The 27,953-nt window shown below is 35.7% G+C and overlaps 1 protein-coding gene across 2 annotated transcripts; it reads left to right on the forward strand.

Moving 5' to 3' along the window:
• The first annotated feature begins 127 nt into the window (after positions 1-127).
• On the forward strand, positions 128-27,480 carry LOC121416519 (tryptophan 2,3-dioxygenase B-like). 2 transcript variants are annotated; one of them, XM_041610012.1, is made up of 10 exons: positions 128-198; positions 1,257-1,402; positions 2,472-2,605; positions 5,346-5,483; positions 6,594-6,704; positions 11,789-11,896; positions 21,614-21,722; positions 22,302-22,439; positions 23,168-23,258; positions 26,478-27,480. In XM_041610012.1, exons 1-10 carry the CDS (start codon positions 182-184, stop codon positions 26,593-26,595), a joined length of 1,110 nt encoding a protein of 369 aa, XP_041465946.1. In that variant the 5' UTR covers positions 128-181; the 3' UTR covers positions 26,596-27,480. The 2 variants fall into 2 exon arrangements, with proteins under 2 accessions (XP_041465946.1, XP_041465947.1); XM_041610013.1 differs by lacking the exon at positions 23,168-23,258.
• Positions 27,481-27,953: the final 473 nt, after the last annotated feature.

Below are 27,953 nucleotides of genomic sequence, written 5' to 3' on the forward strand. Positions count from 1 at the left end.
AGTCACGCCTATCTCTTTGTAGATAGTGGTATTAAAAACATTAATAATGATATTGATTATAACAATATTAATAATATAAAGTATTTCTTTTGGATCAATGAAACAATTATTTATATTTTCTAGACGGAACTACTTTATCAGCAACAAACTTCACGACATTTCATTGAGTCGTCTTTTCAAAATGGCAGCCAGTAACGGGTAAGACTGTTATTTGTGCATTTTTTTCTACTAAAGGATAATGAAAGCCTTGAACCAGTTATAATAGATATATAAAAAAGAGCAAATTTGAATTTTTCTTTGGTATCATCTAATAGGGCGTCTAAAAACCAATACATTGAGACCAAATAATATCAAATTTGATATAAAAATGGATCTACCCCCTTTTGCAACTGAGTTATTCAACTATAAAAAAGATCATGAAGATTGGATAAATGAAGGTTTGCACAAAAATTAAAACATAGGAACAGTACAATATAAATCTTCTAAGGATAACGTCCGCATTGATTTGGATTATATTTCACTACTTTTTATATATATTTCGTCTGTCGTAAAATCTGTTTTTTCTGCATGACCGGACATGCAACTCATGTTTCTCAACACGATAAATTAGATTAGAAAATCAATGATTCATTAGAACCTATTAAACTAAATGATTTGCACTATTTCTCCACGATGCAAAAGGAAGAATTTTACATAATTATGTCACATCACATATTCTGCTCGCATTGGGCACAGGATACTTTCCATAGCATTAGCGGTCTGGACACCCCCCCCCCCTCAAAACTCATTGTTTGGCAAGTTTACTCAAAGTTTTTTTAGTCTCCCTTACAGCGTGTATTTGATGTATTTGATCAAGTTAAAAAAATATCTGTCAGAATATCAAAGTTGATCATACTTTTAAACATCAAATTCATTTTAAAATAATTTCCATTAAGTGAATGTTGATATTTTATATTAACAATTACATCATTCATGAGGCGCCGAATATCGAGTTGCCTATTTTGTAGTCCACTATATTACCCAGGCGGTAGCTCCAGCTGCTCAAGGCATTCAAGGAAGCGATCCTGCCAGGTACCCATTCACCTCACCTGGGTTCAATGCAGCACAGTGTGTGTGTGTGTGTGTGTGTGTGTGTGTGTGTGTGTGTGTGTGAGTGTGTGATTATTTTGCTTAAACCCACGTCCCTCAGATTAAAGGACGAGATTAATAACCACTGCTTTCCAGGGAGATCGATTTTTTATTTCGTTCATTTATAGAGGAACAGAAGATGCAGCAAAGGAGCCTACGCTGACCTATGAAAACTACCTGAACATCGAGAAGCTCCTGTCTTGCTTACAACTTCGATGCCCCAAGTTTGGAAAATATGAGCACGATGAACACCTCTTCATCACAGTGCACCAAGGTACGGGACTACGAACGTAGAGAGCGTCAATACATTACCGGTATTGCGGCAATCTACGTCCGTTGCTACTGGATTTATCAAATACTTGAATGGTTAAATCTTGAAATCGACGCTTTCTCTTGTTGTTATACGATTTTGATCGTAATAATCAACATGGTTAATTGATTTATATGGTCGCCATTAATACTGTATACCTAACCTGTTATGAAAATCACGTTATGAAAAATGTTAGGTGGTTATTGGTACTCATCTGCGTGTTTTAGATTTGATATATGTTTGTATTACCACTATGATCACCATCATCATTCTCGTCATTGTCATCAATAGCGACTTTCCGGAATCGGTATACGCAGACGCTTTCTATAACGCAGACAATGCTTTGTCCAAATCCCTTCAATGACAAAACATCCTTTGTCGAAAATCAGTGAGTCAAAATTTGTAGCAGAATAAACATAATCCGGATTCTGGACAAACGATAATTATATTTTTGTCCGGTCCGGATCATAGGAATATCTGCTGTCCCGATCAATCAACTTTCGACAATGACCTCTCAGCTGTCTTTTGTCATTCGATTCGTATTTATAATACAGAATAATGCAGGATCTTCCCATTTTGCAATTGCGAAACCCCTATTATCACGTTAATCATGATCATAATTGTCTTGTATGAATGTATTGTTTTAGCTGGTGACATAATTTTAATTATATTTTATGAAATCGAAACAAATTTTGTGAATTTTATGAGCCATCCTGCCCCTGTGTAACAATGTCTTTCCGATCTGTTACAAAATTGAAAGAGCAATTGCGATTCGCTACTGACAACTGGCTAATTCTGACGCGGACGTAGTTCTGCTTGTTTGAAGCATTCAGAGAGAGAGAGAACTTTAAACTATCAATTAACTAAGTTTCATCGGTGTCCAGGATAAATGTTGTACACCACTGTGTTCTCCTTATTTTCTCCTTTAATTTGATGTATAATTCTCCATGTTTAGGATTTGCAATATATTTCTACTTTATGATCTTCTACCTCGAAACATCTTTTGCTAAATTATTGCTGCTATTTCTACCAGCCCACGAACTTTGGTTCCGGCAAATGATCTTCGAAGTGGATTCCATCCGAAGTATCTTACGTGAAAGACCCTTGGATGAAACCAAGATGCTGTCTGTAAATAACAGGACGGATCGGATTATCCTAATCCTAAAGGTAAAATAGTATTTGATCAGTGAATAATAATAATATGCATTTATATAGCGCAAAAACTATATCTATATATTCTATTTGCGCTGCAAGATCTTCCTAGGTTCTATACATACTATTGGAATAGATAGGTTTTTAATTTTAACTTGAAATTATGTAAATTTGTTGAATTCCTAATGTTGAGGGGAATTGTTCCATAGTCGTGGGGCTGACATCATAAATGACCTATCTCCTATTGTTGCTTTACATGTAGTCTTGTGTGGGGGTACTTGTAGTGTGAGTATCTTGTGAGCTACGTAGACATGGTAGATGATGGCCATGAGATCGGGATTTCAATTTCAAGAGATCTGAGATGTAACATGGGGCCTGACCATTAAGACCTTTAAAAACTATCATTAGGATCTTAAATGTGATTCTTTGTCGGACAGGTAGCCAGTGTAATTCTCTCAATAATGGGGTGACACGAGAGAGTTTGGGAAGACGACATATCAAACGTGCGCATGTGTTTTGCACTCTCTGCAGTATGCTTATTTGAGAATCGGGTAATCCATAGGGAACACTATTACAATAATCCAATTTACTTGTGATACAAACATGAACAGTAGTTTTCATGGTGTCTTGATAAAAAAAATTGCGGATACGTCTCAAGTTATAGATCATAAAATAAGCGGACTTACAAACATTGTTGATTTGTGATTCCATGCTTAAGTGTGTATCAAAGACTACACCAAGGTTTCTGGCTTTATCTGATGGATTTATAACCGAATCGCCAACATTTAAGCTATAGCCCCCAAATTTTGAAACCTTACGTGGGGTACCAATGACTAACAATTGGGTTTTTCTTTCATTCAACATTAACTTATTTTGGAGCATCCCGGTTCGAATATATGTCACACAATCTTTTAATGATTTATCATCTCGCGATGCATTTGGGGAGAAAGATAAGTATAGTTGTGTGTCGTCTGCATGACAGTGGGAAGTGATACTGGGAAACTATCTCGTTATACCGTAAAGAATTCTACTTTTGTACATAGTAAACAATAAGGGGCCGAGACTTGACCCTTGCGGTACACCGAAATGCACCTTGAAAACATCGGACATAGTATTATCCATTTGACTGCCTTTTCTCTGAAAGATAGGATTTAATCCATTCAAGTGCATTGCCACTGATTGCAAAATGGTTTTTCAGTGTTTCAACTAAGCATGAGTGGTCTATTGTGTCAAAGGCACTGCTCATATCATGTAGAAGCAGCAATGAGACCTTTTGGTTGTCCATGGACCTTAAGAGATCATTTTTAATTCTCAGGAGGACCGTTTCAGAATTTTCGATATGCAGACTGATTAACAGGCAGAAGTGATCGAGATTCATGGTGCCCAAGAATTTGTTGGGTAGCAGCGCCTTCAGCTAGTTTAGAGTTGTACTGAAGATTACTAACATGTCTCAAATTACTAAATTCTGTTTCAAGCTAGACCTGGCTTCTTTAGCAGTGGTTTAACTAAGGCAGCCTTCCACTGAGCAGGAAACTGTCCTGTTGACAGAGACAGGTTAACCATAGATGTAATAACAGGTGTCAATACATCAAGACATTGCAATAACAACTTTGTAGGCAGTGGGTCCATTGGACGAGACTTCTTACTAAGTTTCAAAATCAGTTTTTCAATATCATGTTCTGTCAATGATTTGAAAGAAGATAAACTTTCAATCTGTATTCTCTTGGAACTACATCAAGAACAAGCTTGTCATCATCAATTTCGTTTAGTTTCAACTCTATATCAGCATGAATTTTCCTAACTTTGTCTACAAAGAATTCGCCTAATTGGTTGACAAATATTTTTTTTAATCAATATTGCTTGGTATTGTCGGTTGTTTGTCCGACATATTCAACAAGCCCTTTACAATATCAATAGGGTTTTAGTGCTGTCTTTGTGCTCAGCTGTCAGATCTTTTAGGTAAGTCTTCCGTGCCTCACTCAATAAAAATGAATAGGTGTTACGGATTGACTTGAATTTTTTCCAATCTTTATCCGTTTTAGATTTAAGCCACAATTTCTTTGCTTTCCTATTCTTTCTTTTAACATCGATTAGTCAACCATGGTGCGTTAGGTCGCAAGACAACATTTTTCGTCACAACAGTTGCATGCTTGTCTAATATTTTACTGAGAGTTGTACTGTACAATGAGGCTAGCTCAGAGACATCATTAGGAGTACTGCTACAGAGAGGGCTTTCAGCTATATCCCTTTTTAGTGACTCATTATCAATTGCAGACATTCTACGAAACGACACCTTTCGAACAGGGAGTTGAGGTTTACTAACATTGAGGTAACACATGACAGGAATGTGATCTGAGATTACAGAAGAATATGCCCAAGGTTTACGGATGATAATATCATCGTCAGATTGTCTTCTAATCAACAGATCAAGAGTATGGCCATGCACATGCCTACAGAAATGAATTACTAGTAACTGTGCACAGCACAGAGACTCAAGCAGATTTATGAAGGCTTGAGAGTCTCTATTATTGGTATCAACATGTATATTGAAATTGGAAAGTGACTCTGAATATAGACACTGAATTCTGATATAAAACATGATACAAACACAGGATGCAATTTCTGAGTATGGAGGCCTATATATAAAGTATAACTTATATGATTTACGTGAGATTTGGTACTCGACAAATACATATATATATATTGTTGGCATCGTGTTCAAACCCCGTAGCAAATCTTATCAATCTTTTCCTAGATCCTTGTTGATCATCTTGGCATCCAGGAAACGATGTTCCCCATTTCATTCTTCAACTTCCGGGATTACCTCTCACCCGCCTCTGGTTATCAAAGTGCCCAATTCCGGGTATTCGAGAACAAAGTGGGAATCAAACCGGTAAACAGAATTCATTGTTTTATCATTTTGAATGTATTCCACTTTTACGTTTACATACATGTTATTATTTAGATCCTTAAGAATATGGTTTAAAATTGTTTAATACGCTTGAAATGTTTGCATTTCTAGTTTCTTTTCCGGACATCCACTTCCGGGTACTAGTATACGAAAACAAAGTCAATTCAATTCGTGTTACACCTTAAAGATAAATTCCAGTTTTGGTAACGATCTCAAAATGACTTTTTACAGAATCTAATATAATGACCACCCAAGTGTCTGTTTATATGAATAAAAAAATATGTGCCAACGGATTCTGGGAGAAATTGTGTAATTGCTCAGAAATAAGCAAAATAAGCGCGGATTCGGTCACTTCCGTCGGGTCTTTATTCCAGCAATAATAATACACTGTCCCACGTGTGCCTATTTGTGTTGGTGATCTTCAGTGTGAACGTTTTTCAGCGTAGATTTCAAGATTTCACAAAGTTCAGTTTATTTAACTGTACCAGATCTGATATTCTGACAATTAAGCCTGGTTTTACAGACTCTCTCATGAAATCAGCGTTTACTGCGACTACTGGAATTTCTCTTTGATACATATATACATATACAAATATATGAAATTTAGTTCCCTTGAATAATATTATTATTCAGGTCCTAACGAATTTGAATAATGTGGTAAATATCTTGTTAGAAAATCACATATTTCACGCCACTTGCATGCATATGACGTTGATACTTTCGTTCCACCCCCTCTCACTCTTTCTTTCAATATTTCCTTTTCTTTTTTTTCTAAATTTCGTTAGTTATACCAGGCGTGGTGGCTCAGTGGTAGAGCGCCCGATGAACGGGAGGTCGTGGGCTCGATCCCCGGCCGAGTCGTACTTTAAGACTTATAAAGATTGGACCTTCTGCCTTCTTGTCAGGCACATAATCCACTTGGCCACAACGCTCCACATCCACACACACACACCCACCCACACACACACACCCTCGCACACACACACCCACACACACATATATATTTCAGTCTTGGTAAATAAAAATATTACTATTGTTTTCTTTATTCCTCTGTTCCCTTCTCCCCGTTTCTCTCCCTCTCTCTCTCTTTAGGATGACCGTATTCAGCACATGAAGGATGAATACATGTCGCAGTGTAATCCCGACAAACAAAAAGACATTCTCGATGCAGTGAATGAGGAAACATTCTTTCAAATCGTAGAGGTACATCGTTTCTACCTTTTTCAATCGTTTCAAGTGCTAGTGTGTGTGTTGCGTGCGTGTGCAAGTTTGTTATCGATTGTGTGAATGGAGAGGGTATGGTTGGGTGTTTGAGGAAGGACGTGTCGTTTTCTCTCCTTCCCTTTTTCTTCTTTATTCCTCTTCTCCCAATTCTTAATACATGCATTGAAAAAATTAATTGTTGAAAATTAAAGGATCGTTGGAAGACTGCGCGTTCAAAAGAATTTGACATTAATACGGCTCACGAGATCTCTACAATGAGTTTAAACCTCCATTACTTAGTCATAAAACTCCGTCACACTAGAGGCGGAATGAGCCGGAATGCCGTCGGAATGAATATTCTTGGTACATTCCCGGATATTCGAAGCGCATTCATTACATTCTGATTGCATTCTGAGTGCATTCCGGACATTCGGGTCCATTTTTGTGACCAGCCCGAATGTTTTGCTCATTTTCAAAACTTTCGAAGTCCATTCGAAGTGGAGAAATATCGAACGACATTCGAAGGGCATTCTGACTGCTCTCTGATTGCATTCTAAATATTCTTACGACATTCTAAGAGCATTCGAGGCATTCCGATCGCATTCATGGGAGAATCGAATAAAAGCACGGCTAGCTGTTGCTGCAACGTCAGTTAGCACTGAGGGGCATTGAAGTCATGGAACGACATTTTTATAAATTTAGATCAATTCGAAATTCCCTCCCGAATGTGGCTCGAATTTTGAAAATTGTTCATTCCCACGGGTTTTGCTCGATTCCTGCTGATTCCGAATAAGTGATGGGGGTACAATCCATGGAAATTTCATCAAATTTTGCATTATAAGTAATAATTGTGTTCATTAATTCCCTTCACCAGGAAAGTACATAGTAAACATAAAAAAAACATACAACTTCATGAAATGTTTGACACTTTTGGCTTCCCATAATTTCAGCAGAGAATTAGACCATGGTATAAGTTATATCTGACTTCAGAATACGAGCCATTGCATTTATGTGAGGAAAAATTCCAAACCACTACCCGTTATTCAAACTCGGGGTCATAGTCTTCACACTTTGCAGCCCTGCAGAGTAAAGTATTTTGGAATTGTAGGGGTATTTTTAAATGGTCCCTAGAATAATCCCAGTTTATTAGCTTAAAAAATAATACATCGGATCTACATTTAGAGTGCTGAAAATAAGGAAAAATCAGCTTATACCTACAGTTCATTAATCACAATGTTTATGCATTGGGACGTCAGCGAACAGTGTAAAAGACGCCCATATCATGATGAGTACATGTATTATTTTATGAACCTAATAAACTAAAAATATTCCATGGACCATCCTTTAATACCTGTACAATTTCAAAATGCATTGCTCTGACATAGTGCTGCAAAGTATGATGAATATGACCCCGAGTTTGAATGAATGGTAATGTGATTTTGAATTTTCCTCACGTAGATACAATGGCCCGTATTCTGTCAGGTTTAACTTAGACCAAACAAAGCTTTCGGTGCGTTTTTTGGTGTTTAGAAAAGCACATTTGCACTAAAAAATGCTGATAGTATTAAAACAAGCACATAAATCCATATATTTTAATATTTGCACATTTTAGGTAAGCATTCTTCTACAACTTTGCAACGTTTGGTGAGGATGAAAATAAAGTGCAGCATTTCTTGTCCTTCTCAAGTTTGTTATTGGCGGCGGCGTCAACACCAAGTCTTAACCGAAGGTTAAGTTTTTGAAATGACAGCATTACTTAGAAAGTATATGAATCTAGTTCATGAAACTTAGTTAAAGGTTAATCAAGTATTTCTTAACATCCTGCCTGAGTTTTGAGTCACATGATCAAGGTCATAGGTCATCTAGGGTCAATGAACTTAGACCATGTCGGGGAAATCAACATCAAAATCTGAACATAAGGTTAAGTTTTTGAAATGTCATCATAACTTGGAAATGTATGGACCTACTTCATGCAACTTGGACATCAGGCTAATCAAGTGTTACCAAATATCTTGCCTGAGTTTTTAGTCATATGACCAAGGTCAAAAGTCAATAATAGGGTCAATGAACTTTTGCCACGATGGGTGTATTTGTTGAATTACCATCATAACCTTGAAAGTTTATTGGTCTAGTTCATACAACTTGGACATAAGAGTAATCAAGTAACACTGAACATCCTGTGCAAATTCAGGTCACATGTCCAAGGTCAAAGGTCAATGGAATTTGGCCATGTTGGGGGTATTTGTTGAATAACCATCATAACTCTAAAAATATATGGATCTAGTTCATTAAACTTGAACATAGAGTGATCAAGTATCATTGAACATCTCGTTTGAGTTTCAGGTCACATGACCAAAGTCAAAGGTCATTTAAGGTCATTGAACATTGGCCATTTGGAGGCTATTTATTAGACTGCTGTCATAACTTTTAAAGTTTATAGATTCATTTTATAAAATGTGGATATATATATATATGAATGGTGTTTTCGTAAATAATTATTTTACAATTATAGTTTACAAAGTCAGCACTACTACTATATTGAATCGCGTGATGCAGGTGAGACTGACAGAGGCGCTCCACTTGTTTGTTATTTTCTCGCAATTTCTAAGAACTGAGCATGCCGTTAGAATGAAAAGAGCAATTAGATAGCAATATGAATAGAATTATCCATTTTAACGATTCAATTATTAACTACAAGGCGAAATTCGATGATATTTTTACGGACTTTGACTATTAAAGTAATAAAGCTTTAAAATCATTGTTGTGACCTCGTAGGGCCTAAAAATGCCAAGTTTCTTTGAATGCGCAAATGTTAGAAACGTCCATTTGGGTGAACTCTGAAGCTCTGTAGCCAAAAAAAGTCGGGCACATGGACCCATATTAATTTTTTGCATATATGGAATTTGCAGGTGCTAAAGTATGTACATGTATATTCAAAGTATGATGAAAGTGACATTGATTTTAAATGTTTGGGAGCAAGACCATTCGCATTTTAAACGGCATTATTGCACTTTTGTTTGTTTTCGGAGCATTTTGGGATGTTTCAAGCCAACTCTTGGGAGTAGAACTACGGAACTATTTATATTTAGACATTTTGCACGGTATTTTCAGATTTTCGCACGTTTTCGGTGCATTTTTGGCTGTTTCAAGCCGGTTCAACAACATTTTAGACATTTATAGTTTAGACAATGATATTTTAACGTGGCTGTGCCCCGTTGGCGTTGCCTGTTTGTAATCAACGGTGCTGCGTTACGGCGTCGCCCACACCGTGCTCAGCCAATCACAGACCTGTTGCTGTGGGCCTGTCCATGGACAATGATGGAGAATTCCCGCAGAATCGCAGGCACGCGCATTGATATTTGCATTGATACTTACTTTGTCTGCTTTGAATAGGTTTAACATCGCATTATATATTTATCTTTGTTCCAAATCACTTATTCCTGTTTCCATTATGTCAAAATTTACCTTTATTTGTCGATTCATTAACACAACAACCGCAGTCTATTTGATCACCACAAGTACGTACATTCGTTTATCATAACTCAATATATTTTCAAGGACCTATCATTTGGAATGATTTACCGTACGCTATTTAAATATGCCGAACCCTCCATTCGATGAAACGTTATTAAAATTACATCTTTTAAGTTTGTATTCTTAATTTGAATGTATAACTACGCTATGCTGAATGCACGTGTTGATATATGTTTTTTTATTTATCTTTTTTTTATGTTTATCATTTCTGTCTCATAGAGGTTGGATCAACGCTCAATAAGATTTTCTGCTCTTTTTTGCTGGCCCCTCATTCTCATAAATATGTTTGTGTAGGGTGTGACAATGCTTTACTTATGTATCTTATGTATTTTGGGACCAGTACTAAGGGTTTTATCAGACCTTTGCATATTTTCGGCGCATTTACGGCGATTTTCAATTAAATTAAATTCTTTATTCCATTTTCATTCAAAACAAAATACAAAGTAATATAAAGTAATACAAATCAAGTACAAATTTACAGACGAGCATCATTACTTCGTAAAACAAAACAAAAAATCAGTATAATATTGAGGATAAATGGAAATGAGGGTGGTCCGCTAAAAATCAATGCTTGTAAAGTGTGGATCCCCTTAGAAATTAAGAAATAGTCGACTTATTCATATAAACGTACATATACAAGAAAGAAAACAAGAGAAGGAACAAAAAGGTCGAAATAATTTTGACGTAAATTTAATTACTAAACAAATGCAAAGCTATTCACACAAAGAGGTCTTCGCTGTGAACGATATGTTGCGCAACAGACAGAAGAAAATAAAAGCCAACTCGCAACAGTTTGGATAACACTGATAGTTTAAAAACGAGCACATGGACTAAATATTTTAAATTTCACTACACCTTTGTAATGCATCCCTCTAAACCTTTGCCGAATTTGATAAAAATGACATAGATTTTGAATAAAGTGCAGCTTTAACTATCATTTTTTAATTTTCGAGTAGATTGATGTCTTTTGAAGATTTTTTCTTTTTTATTTCATCTCTTTATGTATTTATTATTATTATTTTTTTTTTTTTGGGGGGGGTTATATACCTGTCTTGTCAAATGAGGGCGCTGCTGACTCAACAAAAAGATATAGCTTTTTCCAATTAAAAGACTTCCTCCTATTTGGTATTAACTTAGTTACATATCCTGAGGGTTTCATAAACTTAGATGAGGTATCGACGGAGTAAAGATGATTTAAACTCATGAAGTGATTTCTTAAGGCCTAAGAGAGACATAATTATCTTGAATGCGCAACATTTTATATCATTCAAATACGGTAACCTTTAAGTCCCAAAGGAAGGAAATAAGCATATGAACCTATATTATTTTTTTTGCATTTTCATAATGCATACATACCAAAGTAAGTCTATGGAAAATTTATTGGAAATGACATAGACTTCATCTTAAACTATGGAACGTCGTTAACGCGTTATTCCGACGCAGTGACAGGATGTAGGGACACGAGCTTAACAACTGCCAGTAATGAATGATTGTTTTTATATTAAAAAAATGACTATTCACGGACATACATATTTTTTTATCAACAACAGCGTTGGCTAGAACAGACACATGGATTGGAGGAAGATGGATTCAATTTTTGGAAGAGATTCGGTGAGAAGGTAGATGAACGTCTCAAGGATATCAAGGCCAGGGAAGAGGTTAGTGATATCGTAATATTGATGTAGGATGTAGTTTTATATTGGTTACAGGCGATTTTTCGAATGGCCACCAAATTCCTTCCAAATCAGTGTTTAAACAGGTAAATCCTTAAATATCTATACAATAAATGTCTACATGCGATAATCAATTAATTCCATTAACATATCCAACTCCAATTTAGAAAATTGATTAAGTGTTTTTTTTTCTTCGTGATTTCAACGACAGCTTTAACTAATTATTTCCTGCATTTATGTTACTCTAAATAATTTTCTAGATTGGTATACGTATTACTTGTCTTGTAATCCATGTACTGACCTGCCATTTGGTTGTAATTTAAACGATGGACCCGGTTTCTTTATGTATATATAGTGTATCAGTGTCTTTGAACTTGAATAAAATCATGATGAAACAACAGACTTGCAATATTTCTTAATTTTTCATGGTCACTTAGCACAAAGTACATGAAATATATAATTTGAGTACAAAGTACATGAAATAAATAATTTGAGTACAAAGTACATGAAATAAATAATTTGAGTATTTAAAATGACGATTTTGGGTGAAAAACAGCATTTTTTGGGTCTTTTTTGTAAAAATTGCCTCTAAATGACAAATCTTGTACATATAACGTCAATTATCTATTCATCTGTAGCTTGTTATATGTCAAAATATTTCTTTTCACGGCCACTGAGTCCAACAATAAATAAATTAGACCGGTTTGTCACATTTTCTGTGATTGGTAAAAATTACTGAATACAGACTGCAAATATGGGACTACAGCTTGTAATCTGTCTATTACCCTGTTTTTCTCGCTATTTGTTAGTTACAATACATCAATTGTATTGTCTGAAATGAAAGAATGTGTATATTAGTGGATTTTCGTCAGATATAACCCCACCCACTCCCCCCAAAATATAAAATAAAATGAAACATAAAAAATAAAAATGAATATATACAATGCACAATACACATACAAGTCATGCAAGTATTGCTATATATATATATATATATATATATATATATATGTGTGTGTGTGTGTGTGTGTGCGTGTGCTGTGCGTGTGTATATTTTCAGTCTTTCGCAGAGTATCTCCACATCACTTATAACAGAATGAGAAAAACAATACCAGGCAGAGGACTAATGTACATATTTTACGTTGTCAAACATAACGGAAAACAATTTCCCGCTATTTCACAAAAAAAGCGATTTGGCACTATTTTCACATCAAACGGCATAAAGGGATGTACGACTTTATGTTATTTATTTGTGTATATTTTTAAGGTTACTGAGTTCAAATATTAGCATATGTAAGACATTATGAGCATCATCATGGTGACAATAAAAAACAAGAAAAAAAATTAAAATATATACAGAATACATACTTTGAGCCTATATCATCCTGGGGAACGTTTCATTAACATTTCTATCCGACAAGTTGTCAAGTCTTACAACTTTCCTTGAGAATAATTGAGTAACACTGTTATAATGGTAACCGTAGGATAAAACAGCACTTGTCTGATAAACTTCTGACAAGTTCTTTTATGAAACCCTGGGTGGCAGAATATATTATTTAGTACTAACGCCTAAAAGGTTCATAGCCAATACATTCAGTACTTGCTTGGGAGTTTGTGTTATGGCATGATTTTAATCAAAATATTTCATCAATTTAGTTCATATCAACAAATTCACAGTCTTTATAACCGGTTCGGAATAAATGTTTCACATTCTCTTTTATACGTATTTACGTAATGACGGGTTATCTTGTCATATTCCCCATGATAATGATGATAGATGGAACTGGTGGGCATCGATAAAAAATGGGTGATAAGGATACTGGGCCCGTATTCCATAAACGAGATAAGCATGCTCTAGTAAAAAAAAAATCTAAGCAATATGTCTTATTTTCTGTCTGAGACAAAATTCTTAGCCAAAACGTGTATTCCATAAAGAATTGGCTAAGATTTATGTTCTTAGAATTTGGCTAAGAGGTTTTGCCCGACTAAGACAGATATAGGAAAATTAGCTAAGTAAAACTGCAAAGTTTGTATTTTATAAATACAACATGGCTAAGAATCTAACTCTAACTTTAAGAATCTTGTGAGTTGTCTTAATTGTTTTAGTTTCAAGCCAATTTTAGCCCACGCCTTTTCTTTATCCCGAAACGTGATACTTGAATTAAAGGTGAATGCTAGTTTTGGTAACGATATCAAAATGACTGAGTTCGTACAGAATCCAATGAAATGACCACCAAAGTGTCTGTATAAATAAAACGTATGTGCCAAATGCTTCTGGAAGAAATTGTGTAATTGCTGAGAAATCAGCAAATAAGCACAGGATTCGGGTAGAGCGTCGGGCCCGACATTCAAAGCAATAATTAAACACTGTCCCACGTGTGCTTATCTGTGTTGGGGGTCTTCAGTCTGAAAATTTTTCAGCGTAAATTTCAAGATTTCCCAAGGTTCAGTTTATGTAACTGTACCAGATCTAGATCCTCGATGATATACTGACAATTAAGCCTTGTTTTACAGACTTTCTGAAATCAATGTTTACTGCAACTACTGGAATTTCTCTTTAAACTTGGGTCTTCCCTCTCTCTCATTTAGGCTATCAACGCGATTTTATCTTCTTCAGTGAAATTGGCTTTCCTTTTTTTCTCAGCCTTGATATTCGTTATGATGCGATTTTTGCTTTAACACATAAAATGCATATGCCCGCTTTAAATCCCACAAATCATGGCCAACAAATTTTTAGAATTTACACCAAAATTGCATTTCGAGCTACTTCCTCAGTGTTTATCCGATTTTCATGAAATTTGGAACACACATTGGTCATAAGGGAAGGAGGTGTAATATATTTTTTTGTTTTTTCAGAAATTGTGTTGCCATGGTAACAGTATATTATGGCCAAAATTTTGCCGTTTAAAATACTTAATCAGTTTTCTACCAATTCTAATGAAAGTTGGCTCACACATTGAATTTGAGGAATAGATGTGCAAAATATATTGTATGCCTTTTTAAAAAATCGTATTGCCATGGTAACAAAATAACAGAACGTAGATGAAAGCTTTGTGATTTGAATTACTTTATCAGTTTTCAACTGGTCAATTCTCCTAAAATGGCACACACATTAGTCTTGAGTTGAAGTTGTCCTAGACATTTTTTAAGCCTGTATCAGAAATCGTGTTGCAATTGTAACGACACATTAGGAGAAATTCTTGTGGTTTGATCCCCTTCATTAGTCTTCAACCAAGTATAAAAGTTGGATCACACATTGATTTTTAGGTGTAGATCTGCAAGACATATATTGGAAAATGTGTTGCCATGGCAATAGCATATCAAATCAATAAAAAAATGTGTAAACAGCATGATGTGGATTGAACTATTTCTTCATTTTAGGACGTTTGCCTATATGCTTATAAAATTTAGAACACATACAAGTAGGTTTTGAGGTAAAATAATCTGCAAGTCACATTTTCTCATTCATCAATATATGTGTTTTTATGGTAACTACAGACGCCAAAATAAGATTGAGACAATGGTCAATGCTAATTTTTGTTTGGCTACATAGAAAACTATGTACATGTATTTGTGTGCTTAGTTCTTGTTCTAGTTTTTTTTAGGGGGAGGGGGCTAACTTAGACCTCTAGATCTTGAATTACCGCCCCTAGCTTTAAAACCGTAGATCAAGATCCTTTATTCCTAGAAATAATCCAATGCTAGATCCCTAGCCTACTTCCTTTTTCAAGCCTAACGTTAGATGAGTAGATCTAGACTAGCCTACATTTACGATTTTTAGATCTAGAGTCTACATTGAGATAGAGTCTACAACAAAGTACAACTCTCTAGATCTAGACTTATCACTTTATGTACACCTAGATTGATAAAGTTCTAGACCTAGATAGGGTCTAAAGCTTAGTCTCAGTCATTTAGTGTAGATCTAATGTTAGGCCTACGTTAGACTGATTCTAGATCAAACAGTAGACTAGATCAGCCAGTTCTAACGTTAGGTCTACCGGCTAGGCTAGAAATAGAATCTAGAATGAAAAAAAGAAAGCACAGGCTAGGCCGTTTAAATCTACATTCTTATATAAATCTAGACCCCAGTCTAGAGTGAGTGGTTGGTCTAGGTTTAAGGCCTGTTTTTTTAGTCCTGGAAACCTATTCTAAACAAGTCCCGAAAATGTACAAAATAAAAACTCCTCCAAACAAACAGATGGACCTAAAACAGGACTATATCTAACTTAGACCAAAAGCTTCAGTCTCTGTATTTTGGTTGTTCCGCTGAACTACGTTGGCTCCACTCACCAATACATATCATAGTGAAATGTCAGAAATTAAGGAAATCCCCAGAAACGACGATTATTCCTGTCTCGATCTATCTTAGATATAAGTAGCTTTAGACTAGATAGATGTCTAGGACTAGATCTAGATCTAAGTTACTTCAAGTGTAGTTGGCAAGTATTACTACTTTAGCGGAACAACCAAAATGCAGTCGGAGACTGAAGCTTTTGGTCTAACTCTAATTCTAAGTCAGATCTAGTCTTGACCTACATGTAGATCTAGTAGATCTAGCTAGATGTATCCCTGCCCTAAGCCTAAGCCTGGCTAAGTCCTGAATGTTGCTTTAGGCCTACAATGTAGACCAAAACAGGTCTAGGTCTACATGTATGTAGCTTCGGTCCCGGTTGCTCCACTATGGCACGCCACTAGACTAACAAAGTTACGTTTTGCTTCAGCCTTCAGAAAAGTAAAATAGACAAAACAATCATTTTCAATTCTCCTCCAAACAGACGGATATTAGCAGTAGATCTTGGGCCTAGGCTAGATCTAGGCCTAATATTAGACCGAAGACTAGTCTAAAAAGTTACAAAAGTTTTCCCTTAGGTCTACTTAAATTAAAGTTAGAATAAAGATGTCGAGAGGAATCTATTCAATCTAGATTTTGACAAACAATACATGAAAAGTAATAAATAGGACTGATGCACAAAAAACTGCAAGTCAATCGGTTTGGGATTGAAATGTTTTGGTAATTAACAAAAATATAGATATTCTAAATAAAAAAAATCTTACCAGACATGGGTGATTAATGTTCTTCTCTTACTGCAATAGTTGTAATTAGTTTCAATAAAATCATTTTTTTTAAGAAAAAACAGCTTCAGTGACATTTTTGCAAGTTTGTTGCAGTCACCCCTGCTGCAGTACGGTAATTAGAAGGTCATAGAATTTGAGACTGACTTGAGACAAATGTCTTTGTTTATATGATATCGCTAGGAAAGATGTCGTAGACAAGCAAAATGCTATAAAAATTGCTAAGACTTAAGCAAAAAACTTATATCGTTTTAAATACGGGCCCTGGAGACAAAACATGAAGAAGAATGAAGGTTCCCCATTATCTTTCATACATGTTCGAGTATTTTGAAGTATGCATGCTAAATATATGTCCGACATAGACTTGCTAAGATTTACATTCCCAAGACTGACTACTTCTGAAAATCATACAATAATCATGACAACATCAACAAGGGCTATCTGTGTATTATAGCTTGGGGTACAATTTTTAACGTTTTAACCCTATCTAGGCCGGGGTATTTTGGGAGTTCCTATGGCCGGGGGGGGCCTCCCAGGCCCCCCCCCCCTAAGATCTCAGCCGTCGACCGCACGATCGCGCCGAAAATTGGCACGCGGGTTGCCTGGGACATAATCTACAAGATTGTATACTAATTTATGTCATGCAAATCGCTATTAAGTGATTAAGCTAATTTATGCGTAATTAGTATGCGAAATCATACTTTTTCCTGTAACTCCATAAATAAAACTCCAAATGCACTAATTTTTGGTATAGAAAGTATTTGTGGTGTCCTTAGCAAGTATACATGAAAAAAAATTGTGATATCAAATCATTTTCTTATGTATTACATTGTTTTTGCAATTTCTTATGTATTTTTTGTTTTTTGGACCTTTTGTTTTTCATTGTTTTTTCAATGAAATTTGTTGGGGACTCTTCTGTGATCATAAAAAGCATAAAATTAATACATTTAGACTAGCAAAACTAAAAATAATCATACATTTATGAATTTTGGTTGAAAACACAATTTGCATTGACTTTGTACACAAAATCACGTTTTTGAGCAATTTTTGGTCTGACATGCACTTACATAATGTTGCGTAATTTCGGAACCACGTACGCGGGTGACGCAAAATTGGTCTCAAAAGTTGCGTAAGACTTGAAAGTAAAAAGTCAGTGAGCTGCGCGGTAAAAAAAATTTGCACGGCGAAAATATCGCGCGATTTGTTGAGGGGGGGGGGGGGCCTCCGAGGCCCCCCCCCCCGGCCTAGATAGGGTTAAAAGCTGGGCTAGCATAGTTATTAATGGAACTCTTTCCAGGAAGAATATACTTATGAGTGATGAAATTAAAAAGCAAGGGGATATCCGATCTACATGTATAAATGCTTGGCACACACACACACACACACACACACACACACACACACATATATATATATATATATATATATATATATATATGTTCCTGGATGACATTGTTAACCTTTGGTCAATAATAACTCTAGTTATTCTATAGATAAGAAATGTAAAAGCAGCACATGAAGTTTAAAGTTGTACATGTTGAAGAAATATGTGAAAGACCTGAAAGCCTCACCAAAATCACACCTACATGTATATCAAACGATAGTATCGCTGATGACATCAGCACTCTGCCTCCAAATGTAGTGTAAATAATACAAAATTAAATTATGAGTAAGCCTACATGTAGATTGCATGGCAAAAGATACATTTTATGAAAGCCCTAATTTCTGAAGCAATTTAAAAATGTGTATAAAAATATGAATTTGTATTCCCTTATGTTTTACAACATAAAATATGTTCATAAATCTTCTGTTATTCTTTTCATTTTGTTATTAATAATGTGGAGATGTATATACATGTATATATATATATATATTCAATTATTCCATAAAATGATCTACCTTTTTGTACGTCCCACCGCAATTTCTCTTTTTCTCAAGTCTTACTTCACTTCTGAAATTGACCAAGTCATTGTATTTTGGGAACATTACAGACAGTGAAAAGAACAAAAAATCAGCGATAAAAAAATCATGAAGGTCCCACAGATGGGGGTTGGACGTACACATTTTACGTAATTTACACACACAGAGCAATAGTTACATGCAGTAGCGGACCGTGACCCGGAGGAGACAAAGCATGGGGGGCACTGCATTGTCTGTGAACAATGCTTTGCCCCCCCCCCCAATGCTTTGTCTCCTCCGGGTCACGGTCCACCACTGGTTGCATGACTTGTATGCATCTGAAATCCTGCATTGGAACTATTCATTCATTTCTTTTTGAGGGGGGGGGGGGCAATATTGGACAAAAAATCCATTAAAATACAGATTCTTTAAATTCAGACAATACACATGATATTTGTAACTGTCTACCAAATCACAATAAAAAACAAGGTTGTAGTTACATGAATATTAGCATTGTATATTCAGTCATTTTTACCAAAAGTACAGAAAATGACAGTAAAAATGACCAAAACATTTATGTTTTACCTGTTGTTGGACTCAGTGGCATTAAAACATGTATTCAGACATATAACAAATTACAGATGAAAATATATTCAAGGTTCTATGTACAAAAACTGTCATTTGGGAGCAAATTTTTAACAAAAAATACCTCAAAACGCTGTTTTTCACCAAAAATCATTTTAAATGGCTCAACCTATCTTAATATTCAAGTATTTCTGTGCCCAGTGACCTTGAAACATATAGTTGGATACGTTGCAAGTCTTATTTGTATAGATAATTAAGGATTTCCCTGCTAAAACACTGATTTCGAAGGATTTTCGCGGCTATTTTGAAAAATCGGTTGGAACTAATATAAAAATACATCGTAGGTCAAAATGGTGTCGGTTTTGTGCTCGGCTGCAAAAAATTGCCATAGAATCCACCAGTTTAAAAATGGATTTCACCCCAAAAGGTTTTATTTGCCCACCCCTAGTAACAGCCAATGTTTTGATTAACTGTTTTGAGCATGGCCTTTTAGAGATTGTGCAAGTTCTTATGAAACTTACATTCTTTTTTTATTCATTTTTTTTTTGCATTTTCCTTTATGTATTGGAATTGGGATTTAATCATTCTTATTTTTCTATAGTATAGTGTTATGAGTTGATGATGATTTTATATTCGTGTATCTAAAAAAGATTCAAGGAATATGAGAATATTATTATAGTCAAGGAAAAATAACTAATTTCGGGGGTCAACCGCAAACAAATTGCGTTTGCCTTTGCGATAATCCATGTGACTCATTATAAAGTTGCATGTCAATTTTTATACATGACTTTTATGTTCAGAAACTGTGATTAGTTTCCATTAATCTGTATTGGCTGGCCTTTGTTTTCAACATGCAACCTGATATTTAGGGACACTCATGATATATTTGCAAGTCGATTTTTGCACATGAAGAGGCTCGATCTCCATGTTCAGATACTGTGATAAGTTTCCAGTCGTCTGTAATAGCTGAGGTAAAAGAACATTTACGAAAATTATGTCCGCACTGAAATATATTACGAAATGGAAAAATATAGATATATGTCAATTTTCAGAGTAAATAAGTTCAAAAAGAGTCAAAGGTCATTTAGGGTCAATCATTTTTTGCCATTTTGGGGTATTTGTTGAATTACCATCATAACTCTGCTTGTATTGGTCTAGTTCATAAAACTTAGACATAAAAGCAACCAAGTATCGCTGAGAGGTCACAAAACCAAGGTCAAAGATAGAGGTTATTATTAAATTGCTACAATATCTTTCAGTGTTTATGGATATAGTTTATGAATTCTGGACACAGGTGTAATGAAGTATCACTGACAAGTCTTAGGTTACATGATCAAGGTAACACGTAAATTAGGGTAAATGAACGTAGTATTCAGTATTGTATCATGACATGAATGGTGTTTTTTGTGAACGATTATTTTATAATACTTTTCAAAGTCAGTACTGCTGCTATATCAGATCGCTCCACGTGTTTTTTCTAAGTGCTACAAAAAAGCTTGAAGAGTTAAATAATAATGTATGTCACTTAACGGGTCAGGAATAGTGATATACAAAGTAACGTAAAAGTAAGCGTACATGAAGGAAATAAATATTTTGAGGCTTTGAAATGGATAAATTAACGCTTTTTAAAATCCACTTGGCAGACGCTTTTTAACATTCACTTGGCAGACGCTTTCTGCACCCTTGCTAATCTATAATCTGAAATATCTTTCAAATCTCAGTGGACAGATTATAGGTCAGTGTCGAAGATTGGTGGACTGGGATCACATGTCATCTAAACATTCGGACCGGACATAAGACTGCAAGGACAGTATTGTGTCGTTTGTCCTGAGTCCAGGGGGGCGTTTCATGAAAGGACTTGTCAGACGTTTTATCCGACAAGTCCCATTTTATCCGACAGTTACTATAGGAACAGTGCCTCTCAATCAATCAAAATCATGGAAAGATGTCAGATCTGACAACTTGTCGGATGAAAATATTGATGAAACGCTCCCCAGGGCGACACTGCTGTTTTGATTTGTCTATTTTCCACAAAGGTTTCTATATTTTAAAGGTTTTTTGATGAAAGATTGTATGCGGTATATACATGTAGAAAGCGTTTGCGAAGTAATTGTTAAAATTCCTCCGGTATGTCTTTTATGGTAGTTGGCGGATGACGATCACAAGCCAGGATTAAAAAAGGACTACGATGCCTCCAAGGATATCTTTCATAAAGTTCTCAACGAGGATGAATATAGGAAATTGCTGGCAAGAAGTACGTGTATATCATTGTGTATCACTTACCTTTAACATCAATCCTTTTGGAGATCATTATTTCCAATGTCAATGAAGAGGAGCCACATTTCATTCCAAAATATTGCTAGATGGTAGAAACATTTTTTTAACGGTGTCTGTCGATTATCGCCAAGAAACCTGTTTTGTTATCGTTGGTTTCATTATTTAACTTGTATTATTTATCATTTCACTGCAGTTTTGCTAACTGGGTATGGTTGATTGGCGTAATTTAGAAAAAAAAGGTTTAGAAAGGGTTGATGGAGAGAATGAGAGGATCCAATAGGGGGCAGGAAATAGTTGGTATATAGATAGATAAATTAATAGATGGATGGATAGATGAATGGATAGCTAGATGCATAGATAGATAGATAGGCGGGTAGATAAATGAATAGATAGACAGATTGATAAAGAAAAAATAAAGAAAGAAAGAGAGAAAGAAATAAAGTAAAAAAGCATCAATTAGATAGAAATGAATAAAGAAAGGACGGATGGAAGGGGGAAGAAAAAAGAAGAAGAGATATAAACGCATTTGAACTTTTCTTTCGCGTTTTCATTACAGAGGAAGTGAGACTTTCACACAAAGCCCTACAGGGGGCACTAATGATCTCCTTCTACCGTAATGAGACGAGGCTCCAGCAATCATACCAATTCCTGACTAAACTCATTGATGTGGACGCCTATATGAGCAAATGGCGATGTAAGCTAACTAAATTACATTTCAACCCAGTGTCCTACAGTGTGTGTCACAGAGTGTTCACACTGTGTTCACAGCGTTTCAACAGTGTGAATCACTGTTATAACAATTCACCGTGTGAGCAAACTGCGAACAAGTCACACTCTTGAGGTATCCACAGTGTGAAAATATATTCAGTGTTGAATTTGAGCATTTTAACGGTGTAAATAATATGTTTTACATAGTCACACATTGATCATGCCGTGTGACACTGTGTTCTTCCCAGACACAAACAAACACACATCGTCGACGCATCGACGATGTGAAATTATATTGACACTCTTAAATTTAATGGTAACAATGCGAGTCACACATGAATTATGTCCTTGACGATAACTCATTTCTTTATAACTTATATTCTTATTAACGTATATATCTTATTCGTAATTCTTCCCTTTATTCCCACATTTTTCTTATCTTATTTTTCATGATCTAAAAGATATAGGGAAGGGGGCCACCCCAGTAATTGTATCGTCGCCCCACCTCTATTTATAGCCATAAGTTTTTAACACGAAAAGCCCAGTCTTGTCCAGCGTTTCAGACCGAATTTGTGAATACATGCTTCCGAAATTGCACATGGTGTAAATGCATGCAGGCAGATTTTGAATGGGCGTCCCCCCTCCGATGGAGCAGCAGTCCCGATTGTAAGCTAGTGAATGGGAATTATAATATCATATTTTTTTTTGTTATAGACAATCATGTGCTCATGGTACATCGTATGATCGGAGCTAAGCCCGGACACGCAGGTTCATCAGGTTACCACTATCTTAAGGCAACCACCAGGTAAAACATATCAATACTTTATTGACCCCCCATAACCCCTAATACACAGAGAGAGAGACACACACACACACATATAGGTATGTGTGGGTGTGTGTATGTATGTATATATATTATACATATATTTCTCATTTTTATAAATATATATATATATATATATATATATATTGATAAAAATGAGAAATGAGAGAAATGTATACATGTATATTTATTATTATTTATTTATTCTCGAATATTTATTCAGAGTGGCCTGATCAGCATTAAAAGACACACAATGTACGAAAAACATAACAGGACATCATAAGATACAGAAAAACGGAACAAATACAAGGTAAAATAACGAAAATGTGTTACGAGTTACAGATGGCAAGATACATGATATAAATATGCAAAATATTAACATTAAAGGCTGGTCTACCTCAGCGCTCTGTGATTATATATATAAGTATTTAAAAAGATAAAAGATCGTTAAAACATAAAGCAATGTATTACATAGTACTAATAAATTTAATTTTGGAATAAAAAAAACAAGCAGAAGACATATTGCATCATTTGATAATTTTATCACTAATAAACATCAAGATAAAAAAGATAAAAACAAAACAAACAAAACACAACACGTTTTAATGTCTAGATAATAAGTGGGAATAACAGAAAGACAAGAAACGAGCAGAAATCGATATCAAATGTACTATAGGAACGGCACGGACAATAGAATAGTGTATGATAAATGTATTGTATAATGATTAAAATGAACGATATGATTTGTCTATATGTGTTTAAGTTGGAATTTAAAGGAATGAACAGATCTTGAAAACCTTATATGGTCAGGCAGTTGGTTCCAAGTGAAAGAGCCTAACTATATATGCAGAGAGCTAGAGTATATCTTACCTAGACCTCGGCACCGCAACATGGGCCATAAAGATTTGCAGTGAGTAGTGGAGATAATAGAACCATTTCAACTCCTTAATAGTTTTATTTATTATACATGTATATATATATATATTTTTTTATTTTTTTAGGGGGGGAGAGGCCATAACGCTATTGCGGAATTTCCTCCTACCTCCCCTCCCCCGTTTAAAAGTAAGTACAACAAAATTAGCAAACAATTTAGAACTTTTTTTTGGGGGGGGGGAACAGAATACCCTTATCGATCGTTTCAGGAGTTGAAGAAAAGTTTCTGTATGGCGAATCACTATTACGCCGTCCCTGCGCTCTTAAGTAAAAGTGGATATTGTTCATAAACCAGTTTGGTATTATCTCATGAGCAATTTTGGTCATATGACCTCTCAATTTTTACATTATGATAGGCAGATTTCAATCAAAATATTATGTAAGCATGCCTTATATAGCAGGATGTAGAAATCGTATAGACCAGGGGAGCTTTTCATGAAACATTTTTCATCGACAAAGTTTTCAGATTTGACATCTTTCCTTGATTCTGATTTGCTGAGAGGCACTGTTACTATAGTAACTGTCGGATAATTGGGACTTGTCGGATAAAACGTCCAAGTCCTTTCATGAAACGCTCCCTAGAATAAATGTAAATGGGTCTCTGTACCGTTTATCTCTATTCAGCTGGTGTTGTGAATTTTGTGGATCTAATGAAAAAAAAATTACAAAAGAATATATGAAAAATCAAGACATTAAAGTAGGTGCTCATCTCTTTAGATGTTAACCACAATGTTACTTTTTGTACCTTCTTCTGATCATGCGCAGAATCGAATTATGAGCTGGCTTCAGTTTTATATGGGCTGTTGTCCTTCTACAACGCAAAATCATAATAGATCTAAAAAGGATTCTTACCAGGAACTCATTTACCTCGCCTGGGTGCAGGATAATGTGTTCCTTTATCTTCGACGTTTTTATCGATGAGAACCAATAATGCGACCAATATGTCCCCCACGAATGAGAACAAATGGTACAGATGCATGTACGTTGGATTTCACGCTATGCCAGTCAGTGATTATTATTATTATTTTATTTCTTTATTTTTTTTTTTTTTGGGGGGTCAGAATTTCAGACCCATACATCAGCTTGAGAGGTGTGGCTCAATCAGTCAGCCATTTTTGCCGTCGAATTTACAAACGCAGCCCTGTTTGATTATCGCCTAGATATGGGGGGGGGGGTTTCGCAATTGAAAATTGACGCAAGACTGATAAAAACACAAGTCGAAGATTTCAGTTTCACATTATGAAAGATTTCTGCCTAAATGAGACAGAAAATCATGTACAACTCTTGAACGCACACACAGGTCACGGAGTGACCCTGAGTCTAAACAGCTGACTGTGTTACAACTTAGGGGTGATACATTTTCACAATAGGGGTGATCAAACTCACTGGAGGGACTTTAATTCACTTATAACAAAGAAATGTGTACTACAGTACTCCTGTTGAATGTTCTGATGAAAATTATACGAGTTTCACATTCATTTGAACGGGAGGACAAGATTATTGTATATATCGAGTGCATTATGCATAAATCATACTACCATTGCGACCCCTGCCTGGCCGATGGTTCAGGCATGACGATCCTGAGTGACGTCACCGATAGAGACCTCAAATACCAGGAGAGCCTATTCGACAACTAACTTCATCTAAAAAACACGTATTGAAAATAACATCCAATGGGGAAATGGCTTTCATTTCATGAAATATACATTCCATTCTTCAATAAATCTTTCACCCAGTCGTTAACTGCCCATTCATTCTCGAGCAATGGGGGAATGAATACAGAGTGTCTCAAAATTTGTGTGAAAAAAGGTGCATTTTCCATAGAACTTCTGCCAAAAAGCAATGCGTAAGGGAAAGATTAGCCCCAAAACACGAATAGATGAGTTAATCAAATGGGATGAATCATGAAAATCAGTGAAATATAGTTTCTTCTGTACTCATTACTGAATACCCCGAATTGATACAATTAATTTTTCCCCCTCTCCATCAACTTTTAAGAAAAAGGGTGCATATTTTCATAAAAATATCATGTCGACGGACGCCCGTGCGTACGAGCAGGAGGAAGTCAAATGTCTCGTATTTTTCATAATAAGCCTTCAAAACAGCTTATCATATTTCTTATATCCACTGCCTTAGCTCGATGCTTGCAAAGTACTGACCAAAATCGAATCAGCTCCTCAAAACCTTATTGGAGCTAATGTAGACTTTTACTATGCAAGAAAAGAATACCAAAATTATTGTTTTTTCTCTCTCTCTCTCTTTCTACAGCGATAAGTATCGAATTTTTCTGGACCTCTTCAATCTCGCCAACTACTATCTGCCGCGGGCGTACGTTCCTGAGCTTACTGACAAGATGAAAGCATTCCTTTCACCGACTGGAAACTAAAAAAAAAAATTAAAAGCTGCTTTTGGGTTGGCAAATTGTAAATCTTTTATAGAAATGTGTCGTTTGTTGCTATATATAATCAAGTCTTTATGAAACGGCACCTGGTTGTAAAAAGGGCTATGCTTGAATGTAACTGAACGAAAATCAATCACAAATTCATGATACATGTACATGCCATTGACTGGTTGAAAATCAGATTGGGTTTGATTTATTGCAACTCGGACGTTTCAGCTGTGATTCAGGCCATTCCCCCCCCCCCCCCTTTCAAAACCGTTCCGCTGCCCATGTGCAGGTCAAGGAACATCAGAACAGCTACAACAAGGGGGAATGAATCAGGGTACTAATGGATAATTTGTTTTTCCTTTCCGTTCAGTGCAGAGCGAAAACGAAAATCAGCATCGTGGTTCGATCTTTTAAAACACAAAAACGAAATCACAGCGAGGAAAAACGTGCTGTGATTTCATGTTTGTTGATCAAAAACAGAATATTGAAATCAGAAACGCTTTTGGGCTCTATCTGATTTCTCATTTTATATTTGTGTTTTCATGTATCAAAAACAAAATCAGAACACGCTTTTCGCTCTGTGATTTGTGTTTTCATGTATCAAAAACAAAATCAGAACACGCTTTCCGCTCTGTGATTCCGTTTGGAAAAACGCAAACAGCGAAGACGAAATCAGAAACTCGTTTTTCCCTTCCTGATGTGTGATTTTGTTGTCCGCACAGACAACAGCCAGATCAAAATACCGTTTCCGCTTGTCTCTGAGCAGACTTGTCCTTTCTTTCAAGTATATTAAAGAGCGCCCTCTACGTTTTCGATCAGTAGGGGAAGGCGGGGTAAGTTGAGCATAGGGGCAAGTTGAGCCACCAGCCCCAGGCCAATAATGAATGAGTCCGACATTGTGGTGGTGTCATGTATTGATGACCCATAGCATAACCCCTAACCCCACCACATTGTTTTCAACTTTGAAACAAAAAGTAATATTTTAGAGGGAAAAATATGAATTTCAGCCAAAAAAGTAAAAAAGAGTGTGAAATAGATAAGTGCTTTATAAACATACACGTCTTTAAATATAATAAAGACATGATAACAACATTATTAGTCCAGGTATGGATCTTCATTCTTGTCATAGCCTTTTATATGATGGATGCATGATAAATGTGTGGATACAAAATTATCGCACTAAGTTCGGACTCGGGTAAGTTGAGCCAAACAGCATGGGGCAAGTTGAGCCATGGTAATTCCTATGGTAATGTATCTTAAAAAACAAACAAACCATAAAAATCGATTGAAATGCTGACTGAAAGGAGCAAATTTACATGACTGCTCTTTTCCTTTTAAAGGATGTTAGTATTTAT

The sequence above is a fragment of the Lytechinus variegatus genome, chromosome 6 (genome assembly GCF_018143015.1).
Source record: "Lytechinus variegatus isolate NC3 chromosome 6, Lvar_3.0, whole genome shotgun sequence".
Taxonomy (NCBI): Eukaryota; Metazoa; Echinodermata; class Echinoidea; order Temnopleuroida; family Toxopneustidae; genus Lytechinus; species Lytechinus variegatus.